The sequence below is a fragment of the Papilio machaon genome, chromosome 11 (genome assembly GCF_912999745.1).
Source record: "Papilio machaon chromosome 11, ilPapMach1.1, whole genome shotgun sequence".
Classification (NCBI taxonomy): Eukaryota; Metazoa; Arthropoda; class Insecta; order Lepidoptera; family Papilionidae; genus Papilio; species Papilio machaon.
The window spans coordinates 3,907,283-3,931,119 of record NC_059996.1 but is presented as its reverse complement, the minus strand read 5'-3'; the positions used below and the strand labels follow the sequence as shown (position 1 = coordinate 3,931,119).

The 23,837-nt window shown below is 33.3% G+C and overlaps 4 protein-coding genes across 4 annotated transcripts in view; 2 read left to right on the top strand and 2 right to left on the bottom strand.

The window, feature by feature from the left end:
• Window positions 1-1,317: 1,317 nt before the first annotated feature.
• Window positions 1,318-4,995, bottom strand: LOC106713747 (aarF domain-containing kinase 1). Its single transcript, XM_014506599.2, has 6 exons — window positions 4,424-4,995; window positions 3,866-4,276; window positions 3,231-3,404; window positions 2,749-2,949; window positions 1,960-2,166; window positions 1,318-1,506 (listed from the first exon to the last, which is right to left on the bottom strand). Exons 1-6 carry the CDS (start codon window positions 4,859-4,861, stop codon window positions 1,387-1,389), a joined length of 1,551 nt encoding a protein of 516 aa, XP_014362085.1. The 5' UTR covers window positions 4,862-4,995; the 3' UTR covers window positions 1,318-1,386.
• A 440-nt stretch (window positions 4,996-5,435) lies between these two features.
• Window positions 5,436-7,850, top strand: LOC106713726 (60S ribosomal protein L18a). The gene is made up of 4 exons (XM_014506576.2): window positions 5,436-5,528; window positions 5,984-6,160; window positions 6,977-7,156; window positions 7,649-7,850. The coding sequence occupies exons 1-4, from the start codon at window positions 5,511-5,513 to the stop codon at window positions 7,805-7,807; spliced, it is 534 nt and encodes a 177-aa protein (XP_014362062.1). The 5' UTR covers window positions 5,436-5,510; the 3' UTR covers window positions 7,808-7,850.
• A 3,824-nt stretch (window positions 7,851-11,674) lies between these two features.
• LOC106714069 (endoribonuclease Dicer) overlaps window positions 11,675-23,837 on the bottom strand; it is a 29,978-nt gene continuing 17,815 nt past the window's right edge. Inside the window, exons 28-34 of the mRNA XM_045680003.1 lie at window positions 16,148-16,339; window positions 15,621-15,725; window positions 14,479-14,634; window positions 13,531-13,742; window positions 13,118-13,271; window positions 12,769-12,953; window positions 11,675-12,047 (exon numbers count right to left, since the gene is read on the bottom strand). Coding sequence (XP_045535959.1) covers window positions 11,891-12,047; window positions 12,769-12,953; window positions 13,118-13,271; window positions 13,531-13,742; window positions 14,479-14,634; window positions 15,621-15,725; window positions 16,148-16,339 — 1,161 coding nt within the window. The 3' untranslated portion in view covers window positions 11,675-11,890. The remainder of the gene's footprint in view (window positions 12,048-12,768; window positions 12,954-13,117; window positions 13,272-13,530; window positions 13,743-14,478; window positions 14,635-15,620; window positions 15,726-16,147; window positions 16,340-23,837) is intronic.
• Window positions 17,271-23,753, top strand: LOC106714062 (juvenile hormone epoxide hydrolase). The gene is made up of 7 exons (XM_014506999.2): window positions 17,271-17,447; window positions 20,292-20,471; window positions 20,746-21,135; window positions 21,221-21,378; window positions 21,602-21,792; window positions 22,132-22,357; window positions 23,379-23,753. Exons 2-7 carry the CDS (start codon window positions 20,292-20,294, stop codon window positions 23,602-23,604), a joined length of 1,371 nt encoding a protein of 456 aa, XP_014362485.2. The 5' UTR covers window positions 17,271-17,447; the 3' UTR covers window positions 23,605-23,753.

The following is a 23,837-nucleotide window of genomic DNA, read 5'->3' as shown; positions in this document are numbered from 1 at the left end:
ATAGACAATTTTTTTTTACTTTTTTGTTTATTGTTAAATAAAACAAGATTTCTTTCAATTCTGGTTTATTTCTATATATATCATACAATTTATACAAAATAAATATTAAAAAATAGCTTTAACTACTTTGCCTCTCCTAAGTTGGTTTGTCATAAACAATAAGTACATTCAGCATAATTTTAATTTTAAAAACAACAAAATGTCCAAATTCCTCATCTTCAAGCCGTCGGTGTTGGGCAATATTAAGTTGACATTTGCCATAAAACGGACCGCAGTTTGCAGTCTCCGCTTTAAAGTATGTTATTAAATTCAATTTATTTAGGTTTTACAAAATCTTTAAAAATTTAATTACACCCATAACCAAAATTTACAAGGTTATTATTTGACACTTAAAAATTATATAAATAAAAACCCTTTATATTATGGCCAAATAATCTGTTTTTAAACAAAATTAGTTCAATGAAAAACTGTTATTCAAAGGGTATGTTCCGATATGCACTGCGAGCACTGCACAGTGCTATCACTGTAGAAATATTCGTTCCGTTATGGACTGTCAGTAAACTGCCGCAGTACCCTAGGGAAATATATGACGTCATAAATCGCCGCCATATTCTACTGTGAGCACTGGCGTTTTCGAGGTAAGGTACTCGCAGTACTTTGATCACGTGATCAGTCAAAACCACACGAGTGCCTGACGTCTTATAAACAGTTTAATCAGAAAATTTTAAAGTTCTATAATTAGTTTGGATTAATAAATATTACAATAAAACAATGGAAGAATTGCAAAAATTAACCTTATTAGACTGTGTTGATAATGTAAAACATATTCTTTTTAGCCGACTTCAAAAAGAAGGAGGTTATCAATTCGACTGAATTTTTTTTTTATGAAAAAGTACTTACTTTTATTACATTATAAATTCAATTTACAATAAATATTAATTAAAATATTTTTAATTTGGCAGTACTCCAAAACAGTTTTTTTTTTATGTACTAGAAAACTTGAATACACTCATTTGAATGTCGCGTCAAAAAATGCGGCTGACAGTATACGAGATTGCGTTCCGTTTTAAATCGTAACCAGTATAACTGGCTATAAAGGAACGGCTTCACAGTATACTGAATTGACGTCACACTCTACAGTGGTCGCAGTGCATATCGGAACACACCCAAAATAAAGTATTTACAATCACCTACTTAAGGTAAAAATTTGACTAAAACAATGTAATATTTCGACTAGGAAACAACTTCCTTGGAACATTAATTGCATGGCATCATGTATTATAAAAAAATAAGTCAAATTATAAAAATGGACTACACAATAAATATTTTTGGTAATGTCAGACCATTTACATCTTAAATGTACATTGATTTAATATATTTTCAATACTAACTGTACATAACAAATTTTTCTCTAAGCTTGAGAAAAACATTGTACACATAAAGTAGTAACAAGGACCAAATATACTTCGTGTTGAGATATTGTCGCCTTAATAAGGAATTTTCTTTCTGTAATACAAAATTTACATATTAATAAAATTGGACTGTCTGTATGTCGTTTGTTCCGGGTAATCTCTTATCTTACTAATATTATAAATACAAATGATGAATGGATAAATGTTTACTTGAAGGTATCTCCGGAACGGCTCAACGGAGCTTGATGAAATTTGGCATAAATGTAGAACATAGTCTGGAAGAACACATAGGCTACTAATAAGGTTTTTTCAATTCCGCGCGGATAGAGTCGCAGTCATCAGCTAGTTTTATCGAAGAATGGTTTACATGTGTACTTTAATAAAATGGTTAACCATATCAATTTATTCAAAAGTCTTAATACATACAAAAGTAATTGATAAAATTAATTACGTCAGCTTTATAACATATATAAAATATTTTTATGTGGTGATATCATTTTATTTGGTAACTATATTACAATACAATTGTTTAAAAACCTTGACTCACCTTATATTCAAGCTGGTATATACTCTGTGTGCAACATTTGGTCATGACCATAAACCCACACATTCGCTCCTGCATCCCCAATGCATACTCAATGCTACGGATCAAATCATTTGTCTTCAAAACTAGTAGCGCTTCACGATTCACATGTTCCAAACATTGAGTCACGTGATGCAAGAAATTAGGTAACTCATTCTGAAATGTCGATTTCTGAAATACATAGAACAAGTTTTAGAAAAGTTTCTAAATACATGTATAATGTAATTTTAATTTGCAAACATTAAATTGTTGTCAGATATCAGTTTTGTGGTTACTACACATTATGAGCAGATAATTTCTAGTAATAACAAATTCAATTAGTACCCTATTTCTTTTATGATTGTAGTAACTTACTATCTTTCTAATATTATAAATGTGAAAGATTGGATGGATGTATAGATGTTGTAACCTAGCTTGCTTGCTTGATAGCTACCTAGCTAACTGCTGAACAGATCTGGATTAAATTTAAAACCGAAATAAATTACCATCTGTAATTCCGTTCATACACAAGGCAACATAAATCTTCGAAACCGTGCGATTTGATTCAATAAACAACTGGCACAATACAATTAGAAATAGACAACTCGCATCAACAATTCAACAAAGTCTGTATGGACACACACAATATTAGTTTTAAAGATTTAAATTACCTTGTGTATGAAAGTCTTAAGCCAGTTTTTTAAACTTCACAAACATAGTAGTTAAGGACAGCTTGCTTAAAAATATAACATTATTTATGTAACTTATACAAACCTCTTGAGATGATGGTTTAGTCCGATCAATACCCTTTAATATGACATCCCACGGCCGTCCAGTCACCATACAGGCAAACAAACCATACAGGTCTTTGGGTATGCCAAGTTTCTCTGCATGCAATTTCATTTCATCCTTATCTCTAGCTATTATAGACAGCCATAACTTTGAATAATGATATCTGAATTTGTCAGATAATTGCTGTAATAACAAATATCAAGTTAGAAATATCCACATAAAAATTAAACATTTTAGTTCAAATTTAATTTAACTTTAAGAATTTTTATCTACCAAAGCATAGCACGAGTTAAATGTTAGTTCTCACAGTATTTTTACTCAGTATTTTGACTTCGCTGATCCTTATTATTACAAATTATAGTCTCTGTTTTCTCAGATAATTAAAGCAATGATATAAATAAATACATATTAACTGGCTTAGATATGATTGTCTCTTATTCAATATTCACTAATCTATAACTTACAGCATACAAACCGTGGTCCAACAGGAATACCGTTACATCTTTGTCACCGGGGTCTTTCTTCACAAGTATATTTCCTGGATGTGGATCGCTATGCACAAATCCACTCACAAATATCATATGTGAGTACAGATCACCGAGTTTTAAACATAGATTGTATTTATCTATTTTATGTTCCTAGAATAGAAACAAATTATCAGGAAACTTAACTTTACAATTGTTTTAAAAATATAGTAATAATTAACAGCAGATTTACAAGCAACAATTACTCTAGTGTTGTTCATGTTTAAGGTCTCCAGTAATTGCTTGTTGCTAATTATTTTACCCTTGTAGGATTGTCTTTATTTTTTATTAGTTTTCAACCGCGACTCTGTCCGTGCGGAATTTTTAAAAAAAAAAAGTAGCCTATGTGTTTTTCCAGACATCTACATTTATGCCAAATTTCATCAAGATCCAATGAGCTGTTATGTAACTTCAAACAAACATCCATCCATCCATCCAAACATTCACATATATAATATTAGTAAGATTGGTTATTAATGTGTACTTAACAAAATAAACAGACAACTCTGTGATTATTAGTTGACAATATTTTGTAGTTATCAGTTAATAAAAAACATATGTAAACATATACTTACATTAATATATTTCACATCATTTACTTGACCACCATTTACATACTCCATGACCAAGACCCTCTCTGTGCTGTAGTCCCAAAATATTTTTGGTACCTTTAACCACTTGTAATCACTAAACAAAGCAGACACCCTTTCTGCATTTTTACCTTCTTGCATAAAATCCAACTCTTTTGCTATATTCTTCTTTGTTTCATCAATAAGCCATTGCATTTGGAAATCAGGGAATACTTTGGACATTGTGGTTATTATGAATTCCATCCATTTTAAGTCAATTTTTGTATTCTTTCTAACAAAATGATGCTGAACTTTAACAGCTACCTCAGTACCATCTTTTAGTTTAGCTCTATGTACTTGTGCAAGGGATGCAGTGCCAAGTGGTTCAGGGTCAAACTCAATAAACAATTCATGGGGCTGAAATTTAGATATTTAAATGATTAACAGAATTGTTCAGGTAAGTCTTATTTTTAAATTAGATGTAAAAAATATGCAATAATTATGAAATTAAAATGATGCAATACTTGAGGTATCTGAACAAAATACAATGATTTACACACTTACATCCTGATTTAAATCTTCCTTAATAACCTTGTAAAGTTCCTCAATTGTGTTTCTAGGGGCATCTTTATGCAAAACACGCATTGTCGTCACGTATTCCGAAGGCAGCAGGTAGTCGAGCGCACCTACGTGTTGCCCGACTTTTATGTACACACCTTTATTTGTTCGGCATAATTCAAGCAATTTCTCCGCGCCAATTTGATGCGCCTCACTTTTGATTTGAATGTACTCTTTGGAGTTTTTATCCCACTCTTTGCTGTATAACATAGACTTATAAGTTCTTCCAATATCCACAGCGGTATATGCTGCCCTCATAAGCCTCACAACAGCCAAAGAATTATAATCGGTTTCACGATATTTCATGGCAGCTACAGCACTACCAATCGCTACTCCCCCACTTAAACCGTACCTAACTAATCGAGGGACTTTACTATAAACCATTTTAGCTAGTATCTTTACAACCTCTATCACATTTTAAAACTTATCAACAACTCCTCACAGAAGAAAGAAGTTTTTGTTTAATACAAAATCTTCCGTCTTCATGTTACGTGCATTGATGACTGTCAAACTGTCAAATGCTTCTGACATTGATGAGTGGAATGAGAACATCAACTTCATCTTGACAAGTTGCTATACAACAAAGAGCTATAATATTAAATGACGTCTGTTAACCGTAAAGCAGTATTTTCTACATAATTTTTTTCCGAGTTTATTGTAAAACTATCAGGTTATCAAAAATTACACCGCGATTACATAAAAAAAAAAATCAACTCGACGACAATCAACCGCGCCAATGCAATTTTTTTAATTTTGTGCTACGATTAGTAGAAATTAGTTCCCTAGGGTTTCCGCAAAATGGTAAGGAGTGAGGAATATTATTTTTCTGGGCAGCTAATAATTCCCGTTTACTTTTTTTATCTTTGCAAGAATATTTTCTTAAAATTGCATTTGCTTCGTACCCAAAGATCCTCGTTCCAAAGAGTATCTAGAAGATAAAGTGCAACACTAGCAACTTTTGCCACTACGCCATCTTTCTTTCGTTTGTGTTCCGCTTCCGTTGACAGATCTTTTTCAGGTTTGATCTGCAAAAATGAAGGCGAAAGGAGAGGTAAGGGAATTAAAAATAAAATTTATTATAAAAGAAGAAGTGTTGTTTCGATCTAAAAAGTTAGAGAACAGCTAAATTGGTGACAGTCTTATAATTATCTGAATTATAATAGATACAGTGAAGATGTCGGTGGTACACGTTGTCTCACTGCCGCATTTGTTTCTTTTTTGTGATTTAAATATAATGGAAGTGTATTATTGTTTCGAAACATTTCGAAAAATTGCACAACTATCAAAATGTATCACGTTATAAAAGTTGTAGTACTAATAAATCTATGAATCAATCCTATAATTTATAGGTTAGGTAAGGCATGTCATGTTGTTCTTGTGCATCAAACATAACAGAAAACATTTATTACAATGAAAACAAGTACTGTGTTATTTTTTTGAGTTCTAAATAAGATTACTTAGAACCTTATTAATTCTTACGAGGCAAATAATATTTTTTTATTTCAGTTGAAGGAATACGAAGTGATAGGCCGTAAGCAGCCATCAGACAGCGAGCCCAAGCCGCCGCTGTACAAAATGAGAATTTTCTCTCCGGACCCAATTGTTGCTAAATCCCGGTTTTGGTATTTCTTGCGACAACTGAAGAAGTTCAAGAAAACCACTGGAGAAATTGTCTCTATTAAGGTAGTACAACTCGATATTGACCAATTGCGAATACAGTTATATTTTACTTTTACTAGCTATTAACATGTTTACTTATTTTCCAATGCTATGAAGTGATATTTATCTTCATTATATGTTTTGTTTTGGTTATGTAAATATGTAAACATTGGAAGACCCCATAATAGCTAATTACCCCATGGATGTGAAATGTGTTGTTGGAATAAATACCCATTTATTAATAATTCAGGTACTAAAATCAAACTAAGTGCTGATAATTGTAGAATCATCCTTTTCAAATATCTTGGTGGCTCAAGGTCAAGTGTGCTGCGCAGTCTCCTCCCTAAACACACTGCTAAACCTATAATTGTGTTCTGTGTATCTCATCAACTCGTAGAAAAAAGAGCTGCCTAGATATCTGATAACTACTCTTACTGCATTGCATAGATCAGGGATCCCCAAACTATTTTTGACATGTGACCCCTTTTCCAAAATGAACTGTTACCTCAGACCCCGGTGGCCAAATTACCTACTTTTAAGATCAATTATTATTATTTTTCATTCTGACTTAGGTCAATAGAAGAAGAGAGAGTGAGAATTGGCAATGCTTCAAGTTCGATATCAACCACTTTGGGAATACCTGGCATAGATCATAACAATGGTGTAGAAAACATGGGTGTCACATCTTAGTAGAAAAACAATATCACTACACACACTTACACAGTAATTGATATGTTACAATCCTATACTTTCTTCCAGCTTAAAAATTGTAAATAAAATTCTTGTAATTAAACTGTTTTAACTTTTTTGAGATTTAAACAAAATAAATTTCAATTACAGGAAATTCCAGAAAAGAGTCCGATTAAGATCAAGAACTTTGGTATCTGGCTGCGCTATGAGTCTCGGTCTGGTGTGCACAACATGTACCGCGAGTACCGCGACCTGAGCGTTGGCGGCGCCGTCACACAGTGCTATCGCGACATGGGCGCACGGCACAGAGCACGTGCTCACTCCATACATGTATGATATGATTTATTTATTATAACAGTCTTGAGTATCTTTCTAGGAGGTTTTGTGTTGTACTATTATTATAAAGTTACAAGCTGTCGCCCGCGACTCCGTCCGCGCGCAGTTAAAAAAAACTTAACAGGGGTATGAAAAATAGATGTTGACCGATTCTCAGACCTACTGAATATGCTCACAAAATTTCATGAGAATCGGTAAAGCCGTTTCGGAGGAGTACGGGAACGAACATTGTGACACGAGAATTTTATATATAATATTGAGACAGGGTCTTATTGTTGAATAAAGGTGTATTTATCACCTTTTAATATGTATTATTCCATAACTTACAAACATCTTCATTACTTGGCTCGGAACATTGCATGTCTGCTGTACATAACATAATTTTAGGTATAAAAGCAAGTAAAGAGATGCAAGGGAGGAACACACACACAAAGATTTAAATTGATAATACCTGTTTATAAATCATCTTTTTTTCTAATATTTCAGATAATCAAAGTGGAAGTAATCAAAGCGTCGGCGTGCCGGCGGCCGCAGGTGAAGCAGTTCCACAACAGTGGCATCAAGTTCCCGCTGCCCAAGCGCGTCCACCACCACAAGCGCCTCAACACCTTCGCATACAAGAGGCCCAGCACATACTTCTTGTAGTTTTGTAACATATGACACCTAATAAAAACCATGTGATGTGGAATTTATTGCATTATTATTTATCAAACAACCTATCAAGATCATAAAAATGATAGAATGGTTATAGTCTAACAAAGTTATCTGGCCCTTGTGATACTTTTTGATATTGAGTGTTAATGAGCTATTGTAACTTGCGTATGTTCAAGTTGAACGCGCGGATCTTGCGACTAATTCAAACTGGTAAAACAGACAGACTTAACTAATCCATCGCGTATAAATCTCAAAGATAACTTTGCCTGTCTACACTTCTTTTTTATCAAAGGCAATGAGATGACAAAATCTAAGAGACTACAAACTCACCGGAGCAGCATTAGCTGATGCACAATAGCTCGCTCGACCACACAAGACACACTGCTAGCAGAACTTTTTCTACCGGAGGCCTTTTCTGTGCCCTACTCTTCCTAACCCTTTTCTTAAAATGAAATGTTGGTTAGTGGATTTTTTTTTAGGAGGAAGAAATATCCTCTTGTACTTCCTCTAACATAGAAAATAACAATCGTGTATACAACAACACAATGATTTGCTTTAATTGTAAAGTGTAAGGTCTTCTATTATGGTGGTTAGGGAATTTCTTCTAAATAATAAAATAAAAATAAAATCATTACAATCTGCTTTATTTTCTTTTAAAGTAATAGATTAAAAATAAGGAAACTTCCATTTAAAATCTAAATAAAAATTCATAAAATAAAAAATAATATTCAAAAATTTGACAATAAAAAAATTTCATCTTCATAACATAAATATTTTCAGATATCTTGGCGGCTCTTAACTTAGCGCAAGTCTTAGGTGTGTTGGGACGTAGCTGGAGACGGGTGCACTTTTGGCCGCCGACATATTTGATACGAGTCGTTACTTTTTAACAATTTATTCTTCTTCATTTGTGTATAACTTATTATCTAATCGTCATGCTTTTGGCTTAATACTATTAAATTGTAACGTAAAATAATGCAACTTTTTAAGGAAAACGGACATTTTTTTTTGTCCTTCCATAAATCACATTATATAGGAGTTACAAACCTTCATGTAGAAAAGGATAATAATTGGAGACAAAAAGAGAATTATCCATATCGCTCAACAGACGGAAAGAAATACAAACATCTACACGAGATATCAAACTAAATTTGTTTTAGGAATGTATTTCAATATTACAAAAAAGATATCAATAACCATGTTAAAAGTTATCTAAATAACTGTGGATCGAGCACGAATATATGTGACAATCGCCAACGTATCATTCAAAATTTGTATTGTAATTTGTGCAGCGCCCCAATAAAGTATATGGCGTAAAGTACCTATATATCAAAAAACTTATACTACTTTTAACTTAATTGACAATACCAAGGCGATTGTCACAAATATATCTGCTTAGGCCCACTGACCTATATACATGGACAGGTTATAAGTCGTGATATTTTGTGCCTATTTGATTTTCGCCATTTAGACGCTAAAAAAAATTTAATACAACTTTTGTATAAGACTCTACAAAAACCTTCTTACGAAATGTTGGCCCAGTACGAATATTTGTGACAATCGTCTTCGTATCGTTATCGTTAATTATCATGAGTATATCAGTAAAATTAACCTGAGGTTTATAGTGTACGTATACAAATTCTAATACAAATTTCGATGAAGATACGATGGCAATTGTCATTAACATTGGTTCTAAACTCAATGGCGGTTTTAAATTGGAACGAAACAAAAGCTGTCATTTCTAAGCAGCGACCTGTCCATATATATAGAGGTCAGTAACTTACACAAATTTGTGACAACCTCACTATTGGTCTCCACTGTCGATATATTTAAAAAAATTATGAAGTGGCATCCTTCGGTTACAGTCTCAGATGAAGAATTATATAGATATGGCATGCGCGTTCACCCGTAAGGGACAGATAGAGAGTACTATAGACTATACCTATATATAAGTAAAAGGATTGGGGGTTACCAGTTATTTGTTTTGTCCCGAAAATGAATAATTACGATATAATTTAATATATACCAATTTATATATTCCCAATTAAATTGTAATTAATAAACGTAATAAATATAAAAAACAATGCGTAATTTTTGTTTATGTGACTAAGATTACATAAACAGATTTTTTTAGTAATACTTAGTCAGGTCATAAATTCTGTTACATGTTTAATATAAAATAATTGAAACAAGTTTATTCATTATGTGACCATTTATATACCAAAATGAACTTAACAAAACATAGATTCTTATGACACTAAAGTTTATTCAAAATGACATCCGTGATTTTGAATACAGGCCTTCAATCTGCTCGGCCAGTCGTCTATCACAGCACGAACGAGGTCCATGTCAATATCGGCGGCTGCCTTAATCAAGGATGTCTTGAGTGACTCCAAAAAAAGAATTTCCCGATATTTTTTTCCCGCGTACCGCTTCAACAAAGCGCGGCATCTCTTCAGTCTTAGGTCCATTAGACGAGCATTCAAACGATGTCCTATTTTTCTTCGATATGCACGAAGCCCTAAGTCTTCATAAAAAGCTACAAAAAACATACCAATATTATAGTCATATAATTTTAAATTACTCTGTATATCATTACAGTGAACACTACATGTAAAACTACTTAATATTAAACTATTTTGATTGTAATTTCTAAGAAACAAAATTTACATGGGACAAATTAAAAAGCACACTCTTTAAAATCAACGGGATAAGAAAGTATCAAATATTTAAAAACACAGCATATACCAGAATTAAAAACTCCTTTTGAAATCTGTTGAAAATAGTATAAAAAATGTGAATTGTTTCATTTATATACATTATACATACTATAATTTATTTCCCCTAAATTCAGGGTAATTTTTACAACAAGATGGTGGTATTATTTTTACGGGTAATAACCAACCAATTTGAAAAGAAGTTTAATATGGCCGCTTGTTTCCCAGATCTACAGTATATTATTTGACACAAATGACATCTGCGTTTGGGCGCATAATGTTCGAAAAATACTATTTTATTTTAGCTGATTTTACCCGTATTTTAACATATTAGTTATTACAAAGACTGTAAAGAACAACTAGTTTGTATTTTCTTCCTTATTTTGTATGAATACATGTGAATAAGTGCGTAGTTTCAGTACTTACGAGTGAAAGGTTATGTTTTCCTCTTTTCGCTCACTACGGCTTTTACATCCAACAATACAGCAGTATACCATGTTTTATAAACTTTACCTTACTAAAACTGTAATATCAAAATATTTTTGCACAATTACAGCCACTAAGTACTCACAATTTTCGAAAAATAGCACGAATGTCAAACTTTGTTAGGGACAACCTAGGTTGTTTGTAGGGGACAACCTTTGTTCCAAACAAAGCCCAAACCCTGGTACGCAGAAAGGGGCGGAAGATAGTTATCCCTGTCTTTGTCACGTCACAGGAATTGTGTATAACTGTATCTCTCTCACTCGCGGTATTATTATTACCGTGTCATAGACTTGGTTACAGTCATTACATCTTGAAATTAAATTCCGTTACAAGTACACAATATAATGGATTTGAATGTAATTATTTCGACAAATATTATAATATAAAAGTATTTAAATTTTATTTACAGAATAGTCATAGACATTAATATCTAGTGTTCAATTTCATTGATAGACAATTTGTTTTTAAATAAAAATATTCAAACATTTCATAAAAAGAAAATACAATTATAAATTCGTCTTTGGGAATACAAGGGGTGATTTTGAAAATAAATATCACTTAACTATTCGGTTACAATATATAAAAAAACAGTAAAATATAATTAAGGAAGTAAAATACCCTTCAGCATTCCGGGCTTAAATAAATTCATTGGCATTCGAATAGTATAAAAAATATTAGTGGTTATTAAAAAAAATTAAAATAAATTACATTTTATAGTAAGTGCAAAACTCACGGATTTTGCACATTGAGACACCGTTTTCATGCAAATAAAAACAAATTTTTAATTTTTTTTTTAAGCTAATGGTGGAATTCGAACCCTCAACCACGTGATAAACATGGCTTATAGTGCTGTATACATAAAACATGTTGTTCAACAGGCGAGCACTTTGAGGGCCAGTTTGGCGGCGGCGCGCTTGGCCTGCAGCTTGTTGTTGCCGACACCGTACACTGTGTGCTGGCGGCCGTCCTTCGTGAACGTCACAGGAACCATCACCTTTGATTGTTCAGTCTTTGATACTGTGGCGGTTCTGTAACATATAATTGTAACTTTGAAAATTGTAGTTATAATTAAATTTGTTAATCGTAAACTTTGAATGCTGCCTAAACAATAACAAAAGTCTTATTCATTTAATTTACATTTTCATAAAGTTAATTATAAAAAAAACTATTAAAATCGTGCATATTTAAAAAAATTTGGTTTAGGTTTTTTACTTAGCAACCTAGTTTTGATTTAACGCCGAAACTAAGGGAACGTCTAATTTCATACATTGCAATCATAAATATTCCACTTTTTCGTTTACAAATTGTAACCTGGGGGTTTGTGCTGCAGTGGCAACTGAATTATTGTTACACACATATTGTTGTCAATGTTTTTTCCAAAGGCTATGTAAGGAATGACAAACGTCATTGCAGTCCAAACCAACAGAAGATAGAATGAAGCGATATCAATATCCCATACAATTATTAAAATTAGACTGTCTTGTTATACCGAAAAAAAAAATTTATGAACATTATGTATTTGCGTTGCTTATAACAAAAGTACAGTTTTTAATTTTTTTGTCTGTATTTGTTCCGGGTAATCTCCGAAACAGGTGAACCGATTTTGACGGGACTTGGACTGGAAGAAAACTAATGTATGAGAGAGTAACATAGGATGTTTTTTAAAGTTCTGCGATGACGAAGTAGCAGGCAGTTATAAGTTATAAAATAATGGTTAATGTTGACAGTTGTAGTGGTTATTGTGCATACCCGAAGTGCGGGCAGGCGTAGATCATCTCTGAGAGTACGGCGACGGGTTGTCGCGGGATGCTGCGCGAGAAGGCGTGTATCTCGCGATGCATGATGCGGTACACGACCGCCCACAGCGTGCTCAGACTGCCGCCACTGTCCAGGTAGATCGCGCCCGCCAGAGACTCGAATATGTCGCTCAACGTCTGCTCGATAGTAGCATTCATATTTATAGTAAACGGTCGTTTATATTTTACATTTATTACAACTAAAATCTTTGAATACAGAGAAACGGACTAGGCCAAAAACCGCCGTCTTTTCGCAGTTGAGGTAATTAAAATATTTATAAATATTGTTCGCTTTATAATACCTTTGGTACTTCAACGTATTCTGCGATCTGGCATTCCTCCTCTTCGATCAGGTAGAGGATGTCCTCCACTATCTCGTGGTTCCTCTGCTCCTGATGTTCTACGAAGGCCATTATAGCGCCACCCAATACTGGGTTCAGCTGCGAGCAAAGGTATCTGAAAGAATATTTCATTCAAATAACGCAATTTCGACATGAATCATTATAGTGAAACTATAAACAGAACTATTCTGACTAGATGAAAATCATTGTTATGGCACACTTTGTTGCCATTGAAGTATTCTGCAAGCCGTATCCAACTTTTGTGAGATGATGACGCCCTCCCCCGCATCCCTTTATGACAGCAATTCGTGCGATGTTCTGAGCCCGCAACATATTTGAAAAATTACACAACATACTTATTAAGTAAAACTTACTTTTGTAATCCTAGTTTGACGACATAGGCTGCAAAAGTGACATTATTGACGAGAGCTGATCTCAAGTCGGTGAGATCTCCGGGCTTGAAGTCCTGGCACTGCTCGAATATGTGCGACGTGATGAGGAAGTCCAACACCGCGTCGCCGAGGAACTCGAGCCGCTCGTAGGAGCGCGTGTAACGATTGCGAATGTACGACGGGTGTGATAAAGCCTACGTAAAACATTCAATTTAAAGGTAATTAAGGGACTAAGTAAATACGTAACAAACAAAAATAAGTAGTCGATCAATACATCTGTACTATCTTACTAATATTATAAATGCGAATGTTTAGATGAAGCTATCTCCAGAACGCATTAACGGATCTGGATGAAATTTGGTATGGATATAGAACATGGTCTGGAAGAACATATAGGCTACTTTTTAAGATTTTTTTTTAATTCCGCGCGGACGAAGTTGCGTGCGACAGCTAGTATTATATAAAGAGGAAAGATTTGTTAAATTGTTTCACTGTTGGGAAGCAACATTATCCCCGAGTCACATAGGCTATATTTATGAATAGATTTTTTTAATTTTGCGCGGAATCTTACTTCCTACTAATATAAACGAAGTTTATAAATATAATATATAAATACTAGCTGTCGCCCACGACTCCGTCCGCGCGCAGTTAAAAAAAAAAACAAAATGAAAAATAGATGTTGGCCGATTCTCAGACCTACTGAATATGCTCACAAAATTTCATGAGAATCGGTCAAGCCGTTTCGGAGGAGTTCGGTGACGAAAACTGTGACACGAGAATTTTATATATTAGATAATAAAGTTTAGATAGATGGATGTTTGTTGTTACGTATCTCTAGAATTTCTAAACGGATCTCGCTGAATTTTGGCATAGATGCAGATTACAGTCTGATAGAACTCAGGTAGAAGATAGCATCTTTATAAAACATACCTCTAGTAAAAGCGCGGGATCATTGAATTTATAGTTCAATATCTCCTCAACTTCTTGTCGGCTATAGTTTAAGAGGAAATCGATCTCCGTGAGGGGTACGGTGTTCGTTGTTAACACTGTTGTCATCGGTCGTGTCAGAAGAGATGTTAAATTGTCCTAAAATAAACACAGATAATTATGGATTTCGACTGCAGTGAAACTTCTAACATCATTCTTACGAATAACAACTTCGATATTAAAATTAAAAATCTTGAAAATGTAAAAACAAATAAAGTTTGGGATTCGAATCGCCAAAACTGAGTATTACAGCGAACAGTTAACCCCTAATGCCAAACTGGCATATATGGTGACAAACTAAAATTTGATATTGCTTATGTATCTATCTCTATCTGTCATGCGGGACGTAAACTTGTGGTATATAACAGAAAAATGTTTTGATATAAAATGTCAAATGAATTTAACGTCAAGTGTATTTCAAATAAATAGAGTTCAATTTCGTCTAATGTTACTATATTTTTGCATACTTTGGATGCTTAGATACTATTGACGCTATGTCTGTTACTATAATTATGTGCACCTTGAATGTACTCATATATGTATTTGACGATGTGTACGCTTCGATGTATTTGCAGAGTGGGTGTTTCAATTAATTTGACGACTTTAGTTGTACTTATATAATTGATCACTTTAGGAGTTCCTATATATCTGGATATCTTGTCTGCCACTATATGTATGCAGCTGACTGTATACTTTGGCCCATTTTAATTACTACGTTCTGGGTGGCAAATAAACGTAAAATGATGACATCGTAGGGAATGACTTTTGTCTTTACAAAATTCATGAAAGAGCTATGTAATGATTGTTAAGTATTTTATAAGTATATAAACTGAAATCATAATTAATAAGCATTTTATATAAATTATCTTCAAATATACAAGTCACCTAATTACTATATGTTCTGTTTCACTAAATCATACTGATTAATAATTTTAATCTGATATCTTTTGTGGCTGAATAATTGTTATCTTACGTAATGAATGCTGCTAGAGTTGCTTATATTAAGATACGTACCCTATAATTTTAATAACGAACATATAATGTACATACACAAGAAAAATCAATAGAAATGCACTATTTGTTACCTTCTTAGGTATAATTTTCATCCACTCCAAAACTTTGATACCTGCCAAAACGCCACCATGCATCAGATAAGTGCCCACTAACGCTTCCACACAATCTGCCACAGTCTGAAAATAAAAATTGATTATTATTTCTATACAAAGACTCAACACGATTTAAAATAGAGGTAACGAGAAAAATCTTAAAACTGTTGAATTCGATTACAATGACAATTGTATTGACGGTTGTCTCTTTTTTGTCAGAATGTAAAAGATGACAATATGTACTAACACTTGTCAATGCAATGAAGTTCTGAGGTAACATTGAATAAATCATACATTTGCAAATCATTAAAGGACCTGCACATGCGTTAAGGGCCTTTGAAGATGTACTCATTGTATGACCCTAATGCAATATACATTAGGTTTGGAAATAATACAGAAAAAATTTACATGACGCATTAAGCGAGGTTGTTGTCGAAAACCAACCATCAAGAGTTAAGATCAACTCTTTTCGTATTATGAGTAGATTTGCCGGTATCTTGTCGTACCTTGTCGTGCGTGACCTGGACGGACACATAGCACTGCATGGAGTTCTGCGCCCCAAACTGCGGCTCCTGCTCGGCCACACCGTCGCATTCTGTGTATCTCTTCTCTATTTGTGCGATGCTTTCACTCGACAGCTTGCCGCTTAGTGCGTCTTCCAGTGGGAATTGCATGCCTAGTAAGAACGACGGTCTGATCTGGAAATCGCAAAGCAGAAAAAACACATAGGCTATTTATTACGTCTTACTTTAATTCCGCACGAACGGAGTCGTAGGCGACTGCTAGTTGGAAAAAAAAGGCGGGCAAGACAACTTTATCTTGGTAATCCTTGTTCATGTTTCAACATGATCTAATAAAATGAATCGGCTGAAAAAAACTAAATATCTATTCTAATATTATAAAGAGGAAATATTTGTTATTTTGTATATAACGAATTTAGTCAAAAACCAGACCGTTTTCAAAAATTATTTTTAATTAAAAAGCTACATTATACTGAGTAACTAGGCTATAATTTAATAATGTATTTTTTATTTTGCTAATTCTGCACGGACGAAGTCGCTAGCAAAAATTATATTTAAAACGATAATTAATAGCGTCCTGATGCTCAAATTAATTTAGAGATTGACTGGGACTGGATAATAGCCTAGGGATTTCTTGAGGGAGACAAATCAGCAAGTTACCCGTTTTAACAGCAGTTATGTGTAGCATAAAACCTACCTATGTATATTCTAAGTTCCCAACGAACAAAAGACTCACAAGAACGTTATTATAATTTTAAAATTATTCAACATTCAAATCCAACGGTCGAATTGAACACCTGGAAGATCTTTATTATGTAAAATACATACATATGTATCGAGTACAGCATTAGTTGCGTATCCCATCCCATGACACTTTGGGTAATATTAGGAGTAAATAAGCTTAGACTAAGAGACGCCATTTTCAGAGGGGATCATGAATAACCATTGCTCACTTTAATTTGAAAATTCTTTCTTATGTAAAAAATACAGTTTTTGGTTGTGATTTAATTTAAAAGATTAAAAGTCATTAGTTAATTTAAAATTTAAAAGATTAAATTAAAAAGAAAAAAGATATTATTATTTTTATCAAAAAGCTAGCAATGATGCTTGTGCGGTGTCAAGGTCGCATTATACATCGGCCGTAGATATATCAATACATCATCGAAATTCATAATTCCGGCACGCGACGCCGTTGCGAGCGGTTGTGACGTCCCTTTACACTCGTGTTTTAAATTGCCTCAGTCCATTTTTTTAACACTAGCAGTGAACAACTGGTTGATATAAGGTACGGTGTTTTTGTGCCAATGTTTTATTTTATTCGATAAACTGATTTTTTTTTACTTTTTGTTTACTTCATGTTTTTTTTAATTGTCATTATTTATTACTTACTTTTATCAATTCAAAAGTAACATTAGTGAAACGTTAAAATTTTAATTAAGATGATATAGGAGCATTTTTCACATGACCAGTAAATTTGTTTACGAGAGAGCAACCGCCAATTACGACATTAAAAAGAAATTAGCACAATCTTTCGTAAAATACCTTAAATTACTCTTTCAGTTTGTCGTGGTTTGTACATAAAATCATAAACAGAAGAATACATACTAAAAGATACAATTAAAAACAAAGGTAAAGTATAAAACGATAAATAAAAATAAAAAATACTATTTTTTTTGCTTTTATTATATGATACATAAAAATTGACCACCAAAAAAAAACAGATTTTGATACGTCGTAATTATAGTTTAACTGATTTGTTTTGTAAATTTATTTTAAATAATAAAGGCACATTAATCTGATTTTAGAATATGCACTTCTTAAACATACAAACTTTTAACATCCATTTTTATGTTGCCAAAAAATTACATTCAAAACTTGAATGAAATAACGGAGTCAATTTTAAGTAGGTACTTAGGTACATTTTTGCTTTCATCGTAACTAAACTAAGTACGGTTCTCTTTTCCAAAAATAAAATAAACATATCTTAATACAAAGGATTGATATACACGCATTCGCAGAAAATACTTGTAACTTTACTCCTCTACACGTATTATGAGTAAATGCTCACCAAGCGGTATTTATTAACACTGTACCGTAAAATAATGCCTCTGCTATCAAATGCAACCGACTTCACTGATAATATTTAAATCCAATAAAAATAGACCGTCAAAGTTAAGATATATCGCAGAGTCCTAAATAAAAAATCATAGATGATTATAACTTTTTTTTTTACATCAATTGAAGGAAAGGTGCTAAAATTAATTAAAAGTTTCGTTATAGAACTTTTTAATATCTACCCTTATTAACATTTTAATATTATAAATGCGAATGTTTACATGGATGGATGGATGGATGTTTGTCTCCAGAACGGTTCAACGGATCTTGATGAAATTTGGCATAGCTGTAAGAGCACAGTCTGGAAGGACATATAGGCTACTAATTATTACTTTTTATTCCGCGCGGACGGATTCGCAGGCGACTGCTAGTTATCGATAATGTAAATAATAACGTCAATTTCGATGTTTTACTACAGTTACTATAAGGCATATAATCCAAAGTCGTCCGCAAAAAACGATGTAGATGTGAACGCCGAAAAAGTAATAGAACCCTTGTTTATGTAAAATATAAGTTTTTCCATATCTTCGTCTGCTCGGACAATTGAAAAAAAAATCTTTTATCAATTATACGTACTAAATAGTTAATAGAAAACATTTTCCCAAACTCCCCCCTTTTTATGACCTTTTGAGGATATTACTTTAAAAAATGTAATTATTTTCAAAAATTTGCCTGAGTTAGCGTTTCAATTATTTGTTCTGAAAATAGTTGCTTTACTGTACTTATAACATGTTTGAACTATAAAAATGTGTTATCAACACACGAGTTACAGATACTATGCTTATCTAATTATAAATCATCGATAAAAATTGCATCGTACGGTACGATTGTTTTTTATCTTGTTGTTATGATCTTAAACCGAAATATAATTAGTTAGATAAGAAACCAAAGAAATTTAACGCTTCAGACTTCAACATCGGTCAAAACTATGAGAAAAGTACATACTTGCATGCGTTATCATATTAGCTGTCGCCCGCGACTTCGTCAGGGCGGAATAAAAAAAAAACTTAATTAGTAGCCTATGTGTTCTTCCAGGCGATGTTATGCCAAATTTCAGCGAGATCCATGCAGCCGTTTTGGAGATAACTTCTAACAAACATCCATCCATTGTCATTTATTAGTTAGATGGTATTTAAAGCGTCATTTATTTGTGACCTCGTCCGTGAAGAACACGTTGCGTGTTAGTAATATTCGTCTGCTATTTTTTTTCTAAACGCTCTAACCGTGATTTCTGAAACCAAAATCTCCATTTAAAACATATTGTTATCTCTGTTTGGTCAAAGAAAATGACAGGGATGACGATATGCTTTATACAGAGATTTTAATCTCTGAAACCAACGGTAAAGTTTATTTCTGTACAGACTAGACTATATGTTTTATTCATTAACTACTACTAGTAGTAAGTTTCATACATACCTTTTTAAAATATGTATGTATTTAATAACTCTTAACAGTCACCATTTTATCAGATTCTCTACGAGATTATATCAATGCCCCGAAAAAAGCAAACCATAAGGATTTTTACAAATAAAAAGATATAAAAAGGTTTATAAAGTATATATCATTATATAAAGTAAAAACAATAACATCCGCTGATAATAAAAATATTTATGGACTTCGGTAAAAAGTATGTGATAAAATACATAAAAGAGGTCAATTTCAGTCCATTACATATCATGTGTCTACATATGGACATAATATGTATTACAGGTATATACATCTTAATAATCCTAGTAATATTATAAATGCGATTGTTTAGATTAGATGGATGGATGTTTGTTACAAGGTATCTCCAGAAAGGCTGAAAGGATCTCGATGAAATTTGGTGTATATGTAGAACACAGTGTGGAGAAACACATATGCTACTAATTATTTAATTCCGTGCGGACAGTGTTGCGAGTGAAGGCTAGTAAATAATAAATTCAAAAATTTAAAGACAAAGAATTAAACATTTACAGGAAACTATAAATAACAAAGAAATAGAAATAATATGTGTCAAACTTTATCTTTACAGATGTTGAAGGGTTTAACAATTATCATCGCTCTGATTGCGATTGCAACTTATGGATTCATAAGTTATCTGCAGCGATCACCCGAACTACCTGAAATTGACTACGAGAGGTGGTGGGGCAATGGACCAAAAGTTGCCGAAGACGGAACGGTTCGACCGTACAAAATTGAATTTAACGATACGGTAATTATTATTTTTTGTAAATTCTTGTGTGACTATGAAATTTATTTGGAATAACGAAGAGTCAAATTCAATAATCATCAAAATCTGTGAAGTACAAAAGTTTGTAGAAGTAACGTCCTAAAACTCAGCATTAGATGATCGACGTTTGTTTTATTTTCGATTATTTCAATATTTGCTTTTATTAATTTCTATCAAAAAATAGTATAAAAATCTTGCAAATATGCAATTGACAGAATTGGTTTATAAGGAAAATAATGTAGGCTTTTTATTACAGATGATAGCTGATTTGAAATCCAGATTGAAAAACAGGCGTCCGCTTACAAAACCTTTGGAAGGTATCAAATCGGAATATGGAATGAACACGATATATTTGGAGAAGGTTTTAAACTACTGGGTTGAAAAGTATGATTTTAAGGAAAGGGCCAACCAATTGAATCAGTTGCCACGATACAAGACACGTATACAAGGATTAGATATTCATTCCATCAGAATGAAACCAAAAGTGCAAGGTATGAAAACATTGCCTCTTCTTGTGTTACATGGATGGCCAAGTTCTTCTAAAGAGTTCCAGAAAGTTGTACCTTTGCTAACAACCCCAAGAACTGGACACGATTTCGTGTTCGAAGTAATCGCCGCAGATTTACCCGGCTTTGGTTTCTCTGAGGTAAAAAGAAATCTGTCGATTTATTGTATGTAGTATAAGAATAATGGTGGTACAACATAATAAAAATCTTGTAATTTTAATTCAGGGCACAAATAAGCCAGGTCTATCTGGTCTGCACATTGGCGTGATACTGAGGAATTTGATGCGACGCCTCGGTTTCAACCAGTTCTACATACACGCCGGTGATTGGGGATCAAATGTCGCCACTCACATGATTACCGTATTCCCCGATGAGATTTTAGGGTGAGTATACAAAGAGTTAAATACACAGAATAGACAGTAGATAGCACAGCTTTAAAAGCGTAGTAGTTTTACATGTATATGTAGAAAGAGAGAGATAAATAGATATTCGGAAAAAATCGTAAAAATACGTTCTAATATAAATTTCAATCAATATAACACGCTGTCATGTGTAAATCAATGTGTCAGGGGAATATTATGATAAAATGAATATAACTCATTACAGATACCACTCCACCTTCGCGATATCCTTCAGACCTTATAGTTATTTGAAACTATTCCTCGGATCTTTCGTACCCAACTTCGTAATGGATCCGAAGTACGTGAACAGAGTATACCCCCTGACAGATCTCATCCAATACTTCTTGAGAGAAACCGGATATTTGCATATACAATCCACCAAGCCAGATACCATCGGTGCGTATTGTTATTCTCACGCGACGCGATTTTTATGTCTGTCATATTACAATGCAATCATTGTTTATTCACTGTCAGTTAAAGTGTACCTTTATTGTGAAAATGTAAAGTCACATAAACAAATGTACCTACTTTTGCTCATTTTAAGAAAATGGGTGACAGGAATTACTACCATTGTAATTTTATGAAATAAATTAGTTTTTATGGACGATACAAGACCATAATGATAAGCGGGTTATAGTAAACATTTTTGTAGTAACGATGAGATGAAAAGAAAGATAAGGGGATGATCTTTCGTCCGAAAGATATGATACTTATGTTGATTGGTATTATTTGTAGGCGTTGGCTTAACCGATTCCCCTGCGGGCTTGGCCGGCTACGTCATGGAGAAGATCGGCGTGTGCACAAACAGGGACCAGACGAACACTGACCACGGCGGTCTCGCCGCCTTGGAGCTCGAGGACTTGCTCGATACCCTCACTATATTATGGAACAATAACTGCATCGTCACCTCCTCGAGACTGTACGCCGAGGGCACCACTAAGGAGACCAGAATTGTTGATAAGTTAGTTTCCTTTTCACGTAACGATTCCAAAAGATAATAGTTTGAGAATTCTTATTGGATTGTTTTATAATGATAAAGAATGTACCGCACTGCCACGAAAGCGAACTAAAATTGAAGCATAAAGCAAAATACATGAAGTGTGCGACAATTTAACGCTAATTTCCACGAAGAAAATAATACTGGGTCATAAGAGATCTCTTTCAATGAAGATGTATCAGATGATCAGTTTACGCCCGTAAAAATTGAGAGCCAATTAGAAATAAATAATTTCATCTATACTACCACTTATATATTGGGAAGGGTCTCAGATCTTGACTTGTAATGTTTACTATTATAAATGCGAAAGTAAGTCTGTCTATCTGTCCTATTGTTACGACAAAACTATTTAACTGATTTAAAAGAAATTTGGTACACAGATAATTTACTTTTTAATGCGAAAAAAGGCTTGTAAGGGGGAAAAGTTTTATGGAAGTACCGTCACTTTACAGTTCGAAGCTGGAAACTTATTTTTAGGCTTGATATAAATAAATGACAAATGATATAAATATGACATTCAAAGTTTGTATAAGTTTAACCCTCAAGGGTGCAAAATAACAATACAACAAATAGGGGATAAAAGTTTATATGTGAATATGTAAGGTTTATGAGAGTCTTAGTGTAATGTTTTGTGAATAATTTTATGTAAAATAATTAAAATGACACAAGAAGACCGTATTTCTCGCGAAGTCGCGGGCACAGTTAGTATAAGATATCATACTTATGCGAAAGTTGAGATGGATGGATGGATGTTAAAAGGTATCTCCGGAACGGTTCAACGGATCTTGATAAAATTGTACATAGATGTAGAACATATTCTAGAAGAACACATAGGCTACTTGTTAAGTTTTATTTACTCCGCTCGGATGGAGTCGCGGGCGACAGCTAGTAGATTTATTACATAAGATTTTGGATCTAATTTAGTTACGAAATAAAAAGCTTTTTTTTATAAATGAAATTTTTGATTAGATGTATTTTTTTCCAGCATTCCCACAAAAGTACCCACCGCTATCGTCAACTTCCGCTACGAAGTCCTGCACCTGCCGGAATGGATGCTTCGAGACAAGTTCAACAATCTAGTTCATTTCACTTTTTACGATTACGGCGGCCATTTTGCCGGCTTAGAAGTACCTAAAGAGCTAGCCGACGACATATTCAAAGGGATGGTAGCAATTTTAGAGTTTAACAAGAAAAAATCGATAAATTTGTAAAAAAAAAAACTTTTCCTTTTATAGGTTCTTTGATGATTCAATTTAAGGCAATCGCCAATATCAAATGATCAACCAGTGATTTGTTATATCAAATGTTATATATGTTCATTTCTAGCACGTTACGACGTAAGGAGATTTATGTTATAACGTTGCTGCGACTGATATTCGTAATTTATGTCCATATTATATTATGTACTATTTATTTCTCATTTCAAAATGTATAGAACAATAAG

Bases quoted from the DNA above. Each gene is read 5' to 3' on its own strand.
- LOC106713747 (XM_014506599.2), bottom strand. From the start codon at position 4,861: ATGGTTTATAGTAAAGTCCCTCGATTAGTTAGGTACGGTTTAAGTGGG. The intron at 2,167-2,748 runs GTTTGTATAAGT...TATGTATTTCAG, and splicing joins CTAAACCATCATCTCAAGAG to AAATCGACATTTCAGAATGA. The intron at 1,507-1,959 runs GTGAGTCAAGGT...TTTGTATTACAG, and splicing joins TATACCAGCTTGAATATAAG to AAAGAAAATTCCTTATTAAG.
- LOC106714062 (XM_014506999.2), top strand. From the start codon at position 20,292: ATGTTGAAGGGTTTAACAATTATCATCGCTCTGATTGCGATTGCAACT. The intron at 21,136-21,220 runs GTAAAAAGAAAT...ATTTTAATTCAG, and splicing joins CCGGCTTTGGTTTCTCTGAG to GGCACAAATAAGCCAGGTCT. The intron at 21,793-22,131 runs GTGCGTATTGTT...TATTATTTGTAG, and splicing joins CACCAAGCCAGATACCATCG to GCGTTGGCTTAACCGATTCC.
- LOC106713726 (XM_014506576.2), top strand. The intron at 6,161-6,976 runs GTAGTACAACTC...TTTCAATTACAG, and splicing joins GAGAAATTGTCTCTATTAAG to GAAATTCCAGAAAAGAGTCC. The intron at 7,157-7,648 runs GTATGATATGAT...CTAATATTTCAG, and splicing joins CACGTGCTCACTCCATACAT to ATAATCAAAGTGGAAGTAAT.